This window comes from Gracilinanus agilis, chromosome 2 (genome assembly GCF_016433145.1).
Source record: "Gracilinanus agilis isolate LMUSP501 chromosome 2, AgileGrace, whole genome shotgun sequence".
In the NCBI taxonomy this organism is placed as follows: Eukaryota; Metazoa; Chordata; class Mammalia; order Didelphimorphia; family Didelphidae; genus Gracilinanus; species Gracilinanus agilis.
Window position 1 is genome coordinate 267752076 of NC_058131.1, and position 16660 is coordinate 267768735.

The 16660-nt window shown below is 39.0% G+C and overlaps 1 protein-coding gene across 1 annotated transcript in view; it reads right to left on the reverse strand.

Annotated features, from left to right (window-relative positions):
• Positions 1 to 16660, reverse strand: part of CACNA1B (calcium voltage-gated channel subunit alpha1 B) — a 275653-nt gene that overhangs the window by 8340 nt on the left and 250653 nt on the right. Inside the window, 2 exon segments of the mRNA XM_044659657.1 lie at positions 11245 to 11342; positions 14827 to 14934. Coding sequence (XP_044515592.1) covers positions 11245 to 11342; positions 14827 to 14934 — 206 coding nt within the window.

Sequence of the window (16660 nt, forward strand, 5' to 3'; positions counted from 1 at the left end):
TCTTAGATACTGTAGTTTCCTTTAAGACTCAGCCGAATTATTACATGTAATTGGAAAAAGAAAATTAAAAATAAATTTTAAAAAGACTCAATTCAGGTACCACCATACTATGTGAAACCCTTCCTACCCTTGTCCCCCATCCCACTCCACCTATCTGGTTCATTTTATCTCCTCATATTATCTTCTATTTATTTTTCTGCGTACCTTACCAAGTAGAATGTAAGTTTTTGAGGGACTGGAATCATTTCAATTTTATTTTTGAGTGCCTAGCATCTAGCAAAATGCCTTGTGCATTGTAGGTTCCTAGAACATATTTGTCAAATCAAATCACAAGTAAATTTTGAAATACACAGAGCCTCATAAATAAAGCAATATACACCAACATGCCCCACACACAAAGAAAAGCATGCACTCTGTACCTTGGCAATCAAACCCCTTTTCCAATCACAGACCTTTACAATTGTTGCCAGTAGACCTCCAATGCAATGCAGAGGGAATACTATTACCACTCTGACTGGTAGACAAGGTATTTACTCTCCCCTCCCATATCATCTTGTACCCCTTCCACCCTCACTTGTTTGCTGGGTTGTCCCACAGGAATTTCTGCAGAATGACCACGCTCCAGGGGCATTCTGGTCTCATAGCAGACATCTTGGGTGCGCTGGGTGCCCCATGAGACAGACTCCTTGATGCCACTCCCTGGGTGTGGTCTTTTGAAAGAAAAAAAGAAGAAAAGTATCTGAGGCAAGTGGTTAGAAATAGGCCAGATAGGAAGAAATGATCAACTCTGGCAAAAATTTGGGGGGTCATATGACTATTTTTGCAAAATGGTCTTTTTTATGCCACATTTCAAAGTAATTGTTTCTCATTCCACAATATGTCCCTGGCAATAGAGGTGATCTGCTATATGTGATGAAACTCCTGTTATTCTATGTGATGTCAAATTATGTTTGAAAACATCTTCTCTATCAGGGACTTTTTAGTATGACTGACTACAGAATTAGTTCTATGCCCCATTATATCATCTTTTTTGAAGCAAAACCAAGTCCTTCTCTCAAATCTATTCTATTCTCTATCTCTTTAGCGTGCTATCCCTTTTTCTGAGTACTGAAACTCAGACAAGAATTTAAGAATCAAGAAAAAAAGATTCAGGTCATTCTGCAAATCCAAGGATCTGCTCTTTCCAGTCATGAACTGACTAATCTTTTCCTTAAAATCTCTCCCTTCTCAAGACTCCATGAGGCTCTTCTTTTCCATACCCTTCACTAGACTTTCTCCCAGATTCAGCACCAAGGACAGCTCTGTGTTCTTGCCCAGACTATACACTTGAGAGAGAAGAGCTGAGGTAGAGCTAGAGACATTTCTTATACTGTTACTATTTCCTGACACAGTAGTTCTGCAGCCTTCAGACAAAGCCCAGTACTCACAGAGCTCCGCCATTGCTGAGGGAGGTTGAACTCTTCTGTTTCAAGAATACTCTAGCACCTCGGAGCACAGCAGGTTGGCCTTGGGTGTGGAACAGAGACACAGGACCTGTCTGCAACAGAAAGAAAGATATAGGGGGGCAAAGTACTGGCAAAAGCCATTAAGGGGATAGGAGAAAGAGATATAACTTGAATCCCGAGGCCAACTGGCCAAGAGTGAAAGGCTTTCTGCCCAGACTTGGTTGGTTGGTAACTAAAAAAACAAAAAAAAACAAACCACATCCTTAGAAAACTGATGGGTAGCTAGGTGCCTGGGTCTGGATTCAGGTAGACCTGAGGTCAGATCTGACCTCAGACACTTGGTAGCTGTGTGACCCTGGGTGAGGCATTTTACCTTGTTTGTTTTCTCAAACTGGAGAAGAAAAACCACTCCAGTACCTTTGACAAAAAAAAAAAAACAAAAACCCAAATAATGTCACAAAGCATTGGACACACCTGGAAAATTACTAAACAATGACAAGGAGAAATAATGAATGGTTCATTACAGAAAGATCCTGAGGCAGGGGTATATAGAAAAGTACTGTCTACCATGCTGTTTTACATAACATGTGTATGTCCTCATTCAGTGTACACATACATATAATCCTCTGCTGCCTTTTGGGCTCTGAACAAGCTTCAAAAGGTAGATAGATGTACCTTTGGCTAGTCTATCAATGTTATGCAATGTAAAATCCCAGAGGAAAAAAGTAAGAATAGATAGAGGCTCTCAGTGTCTGCACACTAAAAGGAAGCAGTGATTGGTTCCCTGTATGTCTCATTCTGTGGTATCCAGTGTTGTGAAGAATGAGGACAAGAACTCTACTAGGGAAGATGATAGATGATAGAATGAGAGATTTGAAGAGAATGAAGAGGCCATCTAGTCTAATGCCCACCTAAGTAGGAATCCCATATACAATATCCTAGACGGTGATTATCCAGCTTTTGCTAGAAGACACCTCAATGATAAAGAACTCATTACCTCCTGAGGTGTTACCTTTAACTTTTTTTCATTAAATAATTTTTATTTTTTAGAAAAGTTAACATAGTTTCATGATTCATGCTCTTACTTTCCCCTTCACCCCCCCCACTCTCTACCCGCCCCCCTTAGCCAATGCGCATTTCCACTGGTTTTAACATGTGTCATTGATCAAGACCTATTTCCAAATTGTTGATAGTTGCATTGGTGTGGTAGTTTTGAGTCTCCATCCCCAATCATGTCTGCCTCAACCCATGTGTTCAAGCAGTTGCTTTTCTTCTGTGTTTCCATTCCTGTATTTCTTCCTCTGAATGTGGATAGGGTTCTTTTCCATAAATCCCTCAGAATTGTCCTGGGTCATTGCATTGCTGCTAGTACAGAAGTCCATTACATTCTATTTTACCACAGTGTATTGGTCTTTGTGTACAATGTTCTTCTGGCTCTGCTCCTTTAGCTCTGCATCAATTCCTGGAGGTCTTTCCAGTTCACATGGAATTCCTCCAGTTTATTATTCCTTTGAGTGCAATAGTATTCCATTACCAGCATATACCACAATTTCTTAAGCCATTCCCCAATTGAAGGGCATACCCTCATTTTCCAGTTTTTTTGCCACCACAAAAAGTGCAGCTATAAATATTTTCATACAAGTCTGTTTATCTATGATCTCTTTGGGGTACAACCCTAACAATAGTATGGCTGGATCAAAGGGCAGGCATTCTTTTATAGCCCTTTGAGCATAGTTCCAAATTGCCATCCAGAATGGTTGGATCAGTTCATAACTCCACCAGCAATGCATTAATGTCCCAATTTTGCCACATCCCCTCCAACATTCATTGCTCTCTCCTTCTCTCATTTTAGCCAATCTGCTAGGTGTGAGGTGATACCTCAGAATTGTTTTGATTTGCATTTCTCTAGTTATTAGAGATTTAGAACACTGTCTCATGTGCTTATTAATAGTTTTGATTTCTTTATGTGAAAATTGCCTATTCATGTCCCTTGCCCATTTATCAGTTGGGGAATGGCTTGATTTTTTTATACAATTGATTTAACTCCTTGTATTTTTGAGTAATTAGACCCCTGTCAGAGTTTTTTGTTATAAAGATTTTTTCCCAATTTGTTGTTTCCCTTCTGATTTTGGTTGCCTTGTTTTTGTTTGTACAAAAGATTTTTAACTTAATATAATCAAAATTATTTGTTTTACATTTTGTAATTTTCTTTAACTCTGCTTGGTTTTAAAATCTTTCCTTCAGAGATCTGTGTTCTATTCTGTGTACTATTCTGTGTTCACTTAATTTTTTTTATAGTTTCCCCCTTTATATTCAAGTCATTTACCCATTCTGAATTTATCTTGGTGCAGGGTGTGAGATGTTGATCTAAACCTAATCTCTCCCACGTTGTTTTCCAAATTTCCCAGCAGTTTTTGTCAAATAGTGGATTTTTGTCCCAAAAGTTGGGCTCTTTGGGTTTATCATACACTGTCTTGCTGATGTCACATACCCCAAGTCTTTTCCACAGATCCTCCCTTCTGTCTCTTAGCCAGTACCATATCGTTTTGATGACCACTGCTTTATAGTATAGTTTAATATCTGGTACTGCTAGGCCACCTTCCTTCACATTTTTTTCATTGTTTCCCTTGATATTCTTGATCTTTTGTTATTCCAAATGAACTTTGTTATAGTTTTTTTCTAATTCAGTAAAAAAGTTTTTTGGTAGTTTGATAGGTATTGCGCTAAATAGGTAAATTAATTTGGGTAGAATGGTCATTTTTATTATGTTAGCTCATCCTACTCATGAGCAATCAATGTTTTTCCAACTGTTTAGATCTAGTTTTAATGGTTTGGAAAGTGTTTTGAAGTTGTTTTCATATAATTGCTGTGTTTGTTTTGGTAGATAGATTCCTAAGTATTTTATATTGTCTGGGGTGATTTTAAATGGTATTTCTCTTTCTACCTCTTGCTGCTGTGATGTGTTGGAAATATATAGAAATGCTGATGATTTATTTGCATTTATTTTGTATCCTGCAACTTTGCTAAAGTTGTTGATTATTTCTACAAGCTTCTTAGTTGATTCTCTAGGATTTTTTAAGTAGACCATCATATCATCTGCAAAGAGTGATAGCTTAGTCTCCTCGTTGCCTATTTTGATACCTTCAATTTCTTTTTCTTCTCTAATTGCTACTGCTAGTGTTTCTAGTACAATGTTAAATAATAGAGGTAATAATGGGCATCCTTGTTTCACTCCTGATCTTAATGGGAAGGCTTCTAATTTATCCCCATTGCATATGATGCTTGTTGATGGTTTTAGGTATATACTGTTTGTTATTTTTAGGAAAGGGCCTTCTATTCCTACACTTTCCAGTGTTTTCAATAGGAATGGGTGTTGTATTTTGTCAAAGGCTTTTTCAGCATCTATTGAGATAATCATGTGATTTTTGTTTGTTAGATTGTTGATATGGTCAATTATGTGGATAGTTTTCCTAAGGTGAACCATCCTTGCATTCCTGGTATAAATCCCACCTGATCATGGTGGATAATCCTCTTGATCACTTGCTGGAATCTCTTTGCTAATATTCTATTTAAGATTTTTGCATCTATGCTCATTAGGGAAATTGGTCTGTAGTTTTCTTTCTCTGTTTTTGATCTACCTGGCTTTGGAATCAGTACCATATTTGTGTCATAAAAGGAATTTGGTGACTCCTTCTTTGCTTATTATATCAAATAATTTGTATAGTATTGGGATTAGTTGTTCTTTGAATATTTGATAGAATTCACTTGTGAATTCATCAGGCAGGCCATGGCAATTTTTTCTTAGGGAGTTCTTTGATGGCTTGTTCAATTTCTTTTTCTGATATGGGATTATTTAGGTATTCTATTTCTTTTGCTGTTAATCTAGGCAATTTATATTTTTGTAAATATTCATCCATATCACCTAGATTGCTATATTTATTGCCATATAATTGGGCAAAATAGTTTTTAATGATTGCCTTAATTTCCTCTTCATTAGAGGTGATGTCTCCCTTTTCATCTTTGATACTTTTGATTTGGTTTTCTTCTTTCCTTTTTTTTTATTAGATTGACCAGTACTTTGTCTATTTTATCTGTTTTTTCAAAATACCAGCTTCTAGTCTTAGTTATTAATTCAATAGTTCTTTTACTTTTGATTTTATAAATTTCTCCCTTGATTTTTAGCATTTCTAATTTAGTTTTGATGTGGGGGTTTTTAATTTGCTCGCTTTCAAGTTTTTTAAGTTGCATGTCCAATTCATTAACCTCTGCCCTCCCTAATTTGTTAATATATGCACTCAAGGATGTAAATTTTCCCCTGAGTACTGCCTTAGCTACATTCCACAGAGTTTGGTAGGATGTCTCATCATCGTCATTCTCTTCAATGAAATTGTTGATTGCTTCTATGATTTCTTCTTTGACTAACTGGTTTTGGAGAATCATATTATTTAATTTCCAATTAGTTTTTGATTTGCCTGTCCAGGTGCCCTTACTAATTATTATTTTTATTGCATTATGATCTGAGAAGGTTACATTTATTATTTCTGCTCTTTTGCATTTGTTTGCAATGTTTCTATGCCCTATTACATGGTCAGTCTTTGTGAATGTACCATGTGCAGCTGAAAAGAAGGTGTATTCTTTTTTGTCCCTATTTATTTTTCTCCACATATCTATTAAATCTAATTTTTCTGGGATTTCATTCACCTCTCTTACCTCTTTCTTATTTATTTTTTGATTTGATTTATCTAGATCTGAAAGAGGAATATTTAGATCTCCCACTAGTATGGTTTTACTATCTATTTCCTTCTTCAGATCTGCCAGTTTCTCCTTTAGGAATTTGGATGCTATGCCATTTGGTGCATACATATTGAGCACTGATATTTCCTCATTGTCTATACTGCCTTTTATCAGGATGTAATTACCTTCCCAGTCTTTTTTAATCATATTTATTTTTACTTTGGCTTTGTCAGAAATCATGATCACCACTCCTGCCTTCTTTTTCTCATTTGAAGACCAAAAGATTTTGCTCATGCCCTTTACCTTAAACCTGTGTATGTCCACCCGCCTCATATGTGTTTCTTGTAGACAACATATGGTAGGATTTTGGTTTCTAATCCACTCTGCTATTTGCTTCTGTTTTATGGGTGAGTTTATCCCATTCACATTCAGAGTTATAATTATCAGTTGTGTATTCCCCAACATTTTTTTATCCTCTCCTAGTTCTACTCCTTCTTCTTACACTATTTCCTTTTAAACCAGTGGTTTGCTTTAAGTAACCCTTGTCCCCTCCCTTGATTTACTTCCCTTTCTACCCCCTCCCTTATTATTCCCCTCTTTTTTATTTTTAAGGCCTAATGAATTCCCTCCCCCTTCTTCTCCCCTCCCTTTTTGACCTCCCCTCTCCCCTGCTCCCCTTGGTTTATCCCTTCTGACTTTCTCAGTAGGGTTAGATAGAGTTCTATATCCTAATGGATATAGCTACTCTTTCCTCTCAGGGTTAATTCCACTGAGGGTAAGGTTTAAATATTACCTCTCAATGCCCTCTTCCTCTCCTTCTTATAATAGCATTCATCCCTTCCCCTTCCCATGCCCTCTTTGTATGTAATAGAATATCCTATTTTTCTTATTCATTCAAGTTTTTCTTGGTGTCCTCTACTGTTCATCCTCCTCCTTCCCACCCCAATATCATTTTAGACCATTTAGTACTCCAACCTCTCCCTATGAATAATTCTTCTAATTACTATAATAGTGAATACTATAATAGTGATTAGAATTCACTACAGAGAATTACACATAACATTTCTCCACATAGGAATACAAATAATTAGATCTTATTGAAGCCCTTAAAGAGGCAAATTTAAAAAACTAAGAGTTTTCTTTCTTTCCCCCTCTGTTTCTTATTACCTTTTCATGTTTCTCTTGATTTTTGTGGTTGGATATCGAACTTTCCATTTAGTCCTGGTCTTTTCTGTGCAAATACTTGGAAATATTCTGTCTTGTTGAATGCCCATACTTTCCCCTGTTTTGATGGGTAGGTGATCTTTGGTTGTAGACCCAGTTCTCTTGCCTTTCTGAATATCATATTCCAAGCCTTACAGCCTTTTAGCATGGAGGCTGCCAGATCCTGTGTGATCCTGATTGGTGCTCCTTGATATCTGAATTGTTTCTTTCTGGCTTCTTGTAAATTTTTTTCTTTTACTTGGAAACTCTTGAATTTGGCTATTATATTCCTGGGGGTTGTCTTTTCAGGGTCTAGTGTAGAGGGTGATCTATGGATCCTTTCAATGTCTATATTGCCCTCTTGTTGTAGAACTTCAGGGCAGTTTTGCTGAATAATTTGTTTTAGTATGGAGTCCAAATTTCTATTAATTTCTGCTTTTTCAGGGAGACCAATGATTCTCAAATTGTCTCTTCTAGACCTATTTTCTTAATCTGTCAATTTCTCATTGAGATATTTCATGTTTCCTTCTATTTTATCAGTCTTTTGGCTTTGCTTTATTTGTTCTTATTGTCTTGAGAGATCATTAGCTTCTAATTGCTCAATTCTGGCCTTCAGAGACTGGTTTTCCTTCTCAATCTGATCGTTTTTGGCCTTCAATTTACTTGTCTCACTTTCCAATTGTGAAATTCTGCCTTTTAAACTGTTATTTTCTTGCCTGATTTTGGTTTCCAATTTGCTTACCATTTCGTTTGATTTTTGGGCATCTTTCTCCAATTGGGAGTTTCTGTCTTCTAACCTGTTAATTTCCCTTTGAGCTATTCCCACTTCTCTCACCAAATCTCTTCCATCTTTCTCATCATCTCAGATTTGAACTCTTCAAGAGCTTGTGACCAGTTTTCATTATTTTGGGAAGGTTTGGGTATGATTATTTGTTTGTTCACCTCTGCTGTTTGCTCTGTTGTCTGGATTTTCTCTGTGTAAAACTTGTCAAGTGTTAAAGATTTCTTCTTGTTGATCTTTCTCTTTTGGGGTTCCTGAGTCTGGCTTGCCATTGTTAGCCCAGCACCCTCTCAGCTTTATCCTCACGCCCAGGGTATGTCTGCATTCTTTAGGCTCCTGAGGTTTCAGGTCTAGTTGTTCTCAGGGTCAAGCCTCCTGGTGGTCCCCTTGCTTGTTCCTCTGCCCGAAGTTCCTTTAACAGTCTCAGGGCACTGCTTCCACAGTCATGCACCCCTCTGCACTGCGTTCCCCACTCACAGTCTGCACCTGGGCTCAGGATCCATGTCTGCGCCTTCATCTGCACCTGCGCTCAAGGTCTTTGTTCAAAGTCCGCACATTCTTTAGCCTCTTGGGGTTTTAAGTCTTGCTGCTCTCAGGGGCAGGCCCTGGTGATCCCAGGTTTCTGCCAAGGACACCCAAACTTGCTCTAACTCTTGTGTGCTGGCTTTGGCACTGTAGGTGGTGTGGGGTGGGGGAGGGGGTTGCTTAGCTCGTATTTAGTGAGAGCTGTTTCACCCCCTTATAGCATGGAAATGCCCTGATCCCACGTACCTTCAGTGCTGCGCCCTGTTGTGGGGTCCCTTCGTTCATCTGGATTTGTTTTTATGTCTTCTTGAGGAGTCCTATATGTGTGGGTTAGGAGAGGTCAAGGAGCTGCTTTTTACTCTGCTGCCATCTTAACCCGGAAGTTGCGATAAATATCTTCTACCTTTGACTTTTGATGGCACTAATTATTAGGAAAATTTTCTTTATTTTGAAGTGAACTTTACCTCTGATTTCTACCCATTGCACCTCCTAGTTCTGACTTCTAGAGATCATCTTTTTTGCATCCTTTTGATTTTGATCCTACACGCATCTTTTTTTTCTCCATTTCCATGGCTACCCTCTTAGTCTAAGCCCAAATCATCTAATGCTTAGCTTAAATTGTATTCACACATTGTCCTTTCCTCCAAATGCTTTCTATCTTTAACTTGTCCTGAATAGCTTTATAGATTAACCTTCCTAAAAGCCCCACTTTCATCACCGTCTCCCCTAACAATACCTGTTCACATTTCTATAGTGCTTTAAGGTTTATAAAATACTTTCTGTGCAACAATCCTGTGGAGTAGGTAAGAAAGATGTTGGGACTATTGTACACATAAGGAAGCTGAGGCCTACAATGGCTAAATGACTTGCTCACCATCATACAACTGATAGATTTCAGAGCTAGGATTCAAACTCAGGTTCTGCCAATCTAGTCAACTTTCCATTATGCCATGTTACTGCTTTTCTAACTCACCTCATTTCTTCATCCTCCTGAACCGAAAAATCTTCTGCTCAGATAATCTAGGCTTCTCAACATTTCCTGAATGGGCCTTTAAACTCCCAGTTTTAGATTTTCACATGTGTTCTGCTCTCTCTTCCAAGTGTTCCATCCTTCAAGGTCCAGTTTAAATTCTACTTCTTGCATGAAGCATTCCCTGACTTTTCTAGCCCCAATAAATATCTCTCCTCTGCATCAATGACAATTTAAATTTTTTTTATTTTTTTTATTTTATTTTTTTTTAAACCCTTGTACTTCGGTGTATTGTCTCATAGGTGGAAGATTGGTAAGGGTGGGCAATGGGGGTCAAGTGACTTGCCCAGGGTCACACAGCTGGGAAGTGGCTGAGGCCGGGTTTGAACCTAGGACCTCCTGTCTCTAGGCCTGACTCTCACTCCACTGAGCTACCCAGCTGCCCCCGGCAATTTAAATTTGTACAATACATTCTAGCATCTAGTTATAAATTGCTTTATATTAGTGGCTGAGTAGATGTCTTATGTGCAACAGGCTTATCTATCCAGCTAAACTATAAGAAACTCCTGGAAGGCAGAAATCATGTCTTACACTTCTGTATCTTCAATAATGGCGAGCATGTTCTCTTTCCTCTCTATCACTCACTTACCTGAACTTTAGATAGGATGTGAGCAAGGCTTCCAAATCTAGTCTGGCATACAATTAAACTACTCAGATAAGCAGGAGATATGATAGAGTCTCAATAAATCTTTGCTGATTGGCTAATGAAAGGGGCTAGGTAGGAAAAAATAGATGAGAAATGACAATTGCTCACAAGAACTGAAATGCAGAGAAGTAGCAAATTGTCATAAATAAGTTGTACAACCTCATCAGATAAGTACAAATTATATGTAAACACACAGAGTATACATGGTAATCCAGCTATTCTTTCTGTTCCTCCCTGTTCCAATCTCATGAATGTCATTTTCTTAAAGGTAAGTATTGTTTCATTTTTGTGTTTGCATTTCCAAACCTAGTCTTGTACCTAGTAAGCACAATGCCTAGCCCATAGTAACATTTGATGAATTGAACTGGTGTGGCCCTCAAGAAAATCCAGTTGTTATTAGCATATCAGCTTCCAGTGGGCAGTATGCAGAACTTGGCACCATGAATTGCAATAGGAAGCCAAAGATCAGCTCTAAAGCAATACTAAGAGCTTCCTTGCTTTTATCAACAGCTATGTGCTGAGGGCAGGTGACAGAAAACTGTGTGGAGCACTGTATATAATAGACAGCTCTTAGTTCAGCCTTAAGGTCAGGGTTGGATGACCTCATTCAAGAACCCAGGAAAATCTCCATTCTATACCAGGTTATTCATTGCTTTCCTTCTCATCATGCTCCTGATATTTGGCCAGGATGTAGGTAGAGCCTTTCAATCTAGTCTCTCACAAAATTAAGCCACTCAGATAAACAGGATGCATGCTTGACAAAGGTGGCTGATTTCCCATTTGCAATTCTCCTAATTTTTAAAATTCCTCTGTTCCTGATTCCCAGCACATTCCCCAAGAACCCCAGGCTCTTCAATCTCAATATTTAGGACATGCCTACCGGAGGCTGGTGACCTTGGTCGCGGGTGTTTTTGTTCTGCTTGTAGAAGTCAAAAATCATCAGAGCTGCATAGACTTTTCCCACAGTCATCTCATCAGCTGGAGGCAGAAATGGAGGGGAGGAGGGGAATAAGGAAGAAGAGGAAGAAGACATATATTATGAGGATGAAGGAAAAAAGAGTAGAGAAGTCAGGGTGAATGTGAATTCAGAGAGAAAGAATAGAGAAGAAAGAGAAAGGAAAAACAGGAGAGAAACAAGGTTCCTCATCAGTTCCCATAAATACTAAATCCATAATGAGTCCATATCCAAAGAGGCCCAACTTTTCACTTATCCAATGATCTGCATCCGGAGAATATAGACCTTTTTTTCACTTCCTCATTTCGGTCAATGGCACCATCTTTTCCTTCAGTACTTGGGTTCCAAACTTTGACATCATCTGTAATTCTCTCCTTCTCTACTTTATAGCAAATTCCTACATTCTTTAGATTCTTCTTTTGAACTGGCTCTCATACATTCCATTATTTCATTCTTTTATCTGTCCATTCAACAAACATTGATTTACCTTAACAAAATCCTAACCCTAGTCTAGGCATTCACCACCTCATGCTTGGATTACTACAAATAGCCTTCTAGTTGGCCTCCCTGCTTGTAGTTCCTGTTCAAATGCATTCTATGTCACCAAAAGGACCTTTCTTCAATACAGTATCTCTGCCCTATCCCTCTCCTTTACCAAGACTAAATTTCTCTTCCCAGCTTCCAAAGTTCTCTATCATTTGGCCTCTATTCTATTTTCTGCTCCTCATTGTCCGCCATGAACACCAGAGTTATCACTCTGTGCTCCTACTTGGAATGCCCTTCCCTGGCAAAATCCTACCTTTTCTTCATGACCTACTTTAAATTCAATTTCTGGCAACCCAGGCTATTCCAACTCACACTGAACTCTCTCTTTATGATCTTCTGTAGCACTTAAAGGCTACTCATTCATTACTCATCAAAGGGGAGGGGACTTGCTAAACGCAACTCAACAAACATTTATTAAACATCTACTTGAGGAAAGAATGAAAAACGACACTGAGATTTGGGACATGGGAGACAGGGTAAATAGTGGTACCACAGACAGAAATGGTAAACTCATGAGGAGCAATAGATTTAGGGAGAAAGAAAAAATTAGGTCTGAGTTTAGCTGAGGTATTGTTGGGGCAGTTGGGGCAGATGCATTAAGGATACAAAGGCCCTAAGCTGTGCTGTAACACAACTCTGGCCCTGGATCTTAGGTGGCTTTATCCATCCAGTTCTCTGATTCTTTAGGCCCTTGGATAGAATCTCAGTCTTGGATGTGATCTCACTGAGCCCAACCCACACAGGAACAGGAATCTTCAAATGGCTATTTAGTAACTATGGGAAGAACTTTATTAAAAAGAACTCTCCCCTAGGGCAGCTTATTTGACTTTTAAATAACTTTGTTTTTCTTAAAAGGAGACAAAGATATTTCTCCCTGAAATTTTTTACCCTGTGTCCTTTGGGGCCATGTAGGACAAGTCTAATCCTTTTTCCACATGACAGACCTTCAAAAACCCAAAGATAGTGATCATGTCACCATGTCCCACCCCCAAGTACCTTAAATCATCTCTTCTATGGGATGAACATTCCAAGTTGTTTCAACTGATTTCATTTTCAAGATGGCTAAAGGTATAGCACAGAGAGAGCTTTCTTTGGAGTCAAGAAGACTTGGATTTAAGTCCCTCTCTGATTCATGCTGGTAGTTTGATTTTGGTCAAGGCACTTAAACTTTACCTCGGCATTCTAGGCAATACTTTAAATCTTTAAGTTGAAGAGCAGGTGATGACTTATGGTGGTTGAAGAAATTCCTTATACTGATAGAATCTCAGGTCCACTTCCTAATCTTTCTTTTATGCTACAATCTCTCCATATAGAACAATTTACTTCTGAGCAATGGGTAGTGAGTGCTAATCCTTCTCACAACCAAGGTTCAATCTAGGTCTTCATTACCTCAAATCCAGACTATACCAAAAGACTCCTAGTTGTCCCAACCTCTAATCTCTCTAATATACTCTATCAGCATTGGCCTTGTAAAGCCCATTTTCACCCCATTAACTCCCCTGCTTAAAAGTTGTATCCTTAGCATCCATTTTATCGTTCTTAATGTTCAAAACCCTACCCACCTTAGTCCTCTTCCCACCTCATCTTCATGCTCTCTGGGATCTTCAGAGCATTACTATGGAGATCTTTTCTTTGCTAATTCACTTTTTTCCCCCTCACCTTCCAAACCTACCCCTTCTAGGCAGTTATCCACAAATTACCCTGACTTCTCCACTTAAGTCTTAAGGACTCAATTTGAATGATACTAATTTATAATTTTTAACATGTTCCTCTGAAAAAGACATTCTCTGCTTGTTTATGAGAACACGTATGTGTTCTCTCCTCACAGATTATGAGTTTCTTGAAGGCAGAGTCTGTTTCTTTTATAGATCTACAGAAGTTCAATACTGGGAGGGATCTTAGAGGCCACCTAGCCTAACTTCTTTTCCAGTGCAAGAATCCATTTTACTATATCAATAAGACCCGAAAGCATAACTATCCTGCTTCTGCTGCTGGTGACAGAAAGCTCACCACCCTTTGAGATAGTACATTCAATTGTTGGATAGCTCTGCTTGTTAAAAAGTTCTTAGCATATGAATATTTTATCTCAGGGTTCCCGTCACTTTCATATCACAAAACAAGATTTCTTAGTTTTGAATTCAGCTTGGAGTAGAAGTTCTCATCACTTTGTCTATCTTTTGAGAGGTGAGATTTATCTCTTCAGAGTGCCTAGAACAAGACTATATGTACAAGGAGTAGCTGGGTGGCTAGTGGATTGAGAGTCAGGCCTAGAGACTGGAGGTCCTGGGTTCAAATCTGACCTCAGACACTTTCCAGCTGGGTGACCCTGGGCAAGTCACTTAACCTCTATTGCCTAGTCTTTACCACTCTTCTGCCTTAAATACACAGTATTGATTCTAAGGTGGAAGGTAAGGGTTTTAAAAAAAAGATATGGGGGCAGCTGGGTAGCTCAGTGGAATGAGAGCCAGGCCTAGAGATGGGAGGTCCTAGGTTCAAATCTGGCCTCAGCCACCTCCCAGCTGTGTGACCCTGGGCAAGTCACTTAACCCCCATTGCCTAGCCCTTATCAGTCTTCTGCCTTAGAGTCAATACTGTATATTGGCTCCAAGATGGAAGGTAAGGGTTTAAAAAAGAAAGACTATAATGTACAGTATTAACAAGGAAGCAAGGTTACAGAAAGTGGAAAGAAGATCTGCACTCTGAAAGCAATAATAACTACACCATTGGTCAGTAGCTTAAAGGATGTCTGTTCTGACCTTTGCCATTGCTCCAGATCAAACTTCCCTCAAAGATCTTCATCTCCCATTTTCCCCTCATCCTTTTCTATTTCTTCCACTACTCCTTACCCCATCTCCCTCTTTCTTCTCAGCTTCTCCTTGGCAAGGACTCTTGAGGGAGGAGATTAAATGGCCGGGGGGTGAGTGGGTAGGGGCAGTCTGGCTGTTGTATCCTTTTACTTACGTTTATGTGGTGGCACCAACAAGTCCAGTGTCTTCTGGGGCAGATTAGCCCAAACAGATGCAATCTCCTTCCTCAATTCTGCATCACACTGATGTTGTTTCATCCCAGCTATAGATCCAAAGCAAGGGGAGGGAGAGGAAGTGAAAGGCTCCTTAGATTCACTCAATGAGTATTTATTAAATACCTGCTGAATAGAAGGTACTACTATGTGCTATGGGGGACATTAAGAATCCTTGCATTAGATTAAAGTAGACTTTCCCCTTTATTTTTATTGGGGGGGGGTGTCTATGTGTTTTCTTTTATAATGTGACTAATATGGAAATAAGTTTTGCATGATTTCACCTATATAATCAGTATCAGATTGCTTGCCTTTTAAAGGGATAGGGGAGGAGTGGGAGGGAGGGAGAGAATTAGGAAATCAAATTTTAAAAAATGTAATTGGGAAATATTTAACAAAATAAATAAAAATATTTCTTTTAAAGAAAGAATCCCTGCACTCAAGGAGCTCGCAATCTAAGAGGAAAGAGAATTCAAAGCTAATTTTGACAAATGCCATTTTTGAGGCACAAAGTGCTAAAAGATAATGACTGATCACTTGCACTTGAGGTGATCAAAGAAGCCTTCAGGGGAAAGGTACTATGTGATCTAGGCCTTTAAGGATGACATCGATACATGTCACATCATGATGGATTGCATTTCAACAGAAATATAGGAGAAAAGGTATCTCACATGAAGAAAGAAGCATAAACGATGAATGACAGAGGAGGCAAGAAAGCAGAAAGGTGTATGAGGAATGTCAGTGCAATGGAGTTTGGCTGGAGTGGAGAGTATAATGATGGGGAATAATATGAGATAAGGCTGGAAAGTTAAATTGGAGACAAACTGTGAAGTGCCTTGAGTACCAAACCAACAGGCTTGGACTTTATCCTGCAGGTGTTGGGGAGGCATAAGGGTTCTAGGTAGGGGAGAGATATCAAAGCCACACGTCAGGAAGATTAATCAGTCAGCCTGTGAAACATGGTTAAAAAGGGGAAGAATTTGAATATGGGAAGACTGGTTTAGGAAGCTAATACAATGCTGATAATGAGGCCCTGGAATGGTGAGAAAGGGTTGGATTCAAAACATAGAAAGTACTCCTGGCTAGCCTCTTAGTTCCTCACCTGCCAGGAAAATAGAAAGTTCCCTGGAATCTAAGAGAAAGGTTAGTATTTTATAGAGACAGAACTGAAATCTGTATTTTCCCTCATCTAGGTGGTGTGTGTCCATTTCCAGCCATGTTCATTCATTACTTGTCTTTCCCGGTGAACAGTATTTCTCCCAGGGACAATATTCTACTCTTTCATGAGACAAGGGGCACTGTGGGCATAGCATCCTCATTAGATGATCTCGAAAGCCCCAAAACTTTCCTTGGCCAGAATAAGGTAAAGGGCCAGCTGCCACTTAGGAAATGAAAACAATGAGAAAAGACCGCCACAGCCCAGGCCTTCTCTAGGTTTCTTGGGTACCATCATTATCAAAAGCTAAGCTGAAAGTTAGCCCAAGTTCTCATGGGCTTTGTAGATTCTGAGGGAATCTCTTTTACCCTCCCATGTCTTTTCTGCCTAGTGCTCCCAGGGAGGTGATCCAAGAAAAAGAACCACAGTGTCCCAAACCATTTCTTCTCCCTTTCTTCCATATGTATCTTTGGTCCACACTGAGCTCTTTTTCTCTGAACTTTTATAGTCTTGAATTCAGTATGTCAGAACCCAGCACTTTACCACTCTCCTATATCATTCTCTTATTGTTTCTTGTACGCCTCGTATCCACAGACTTGGAAGCCCTGTGCAGAAATTTA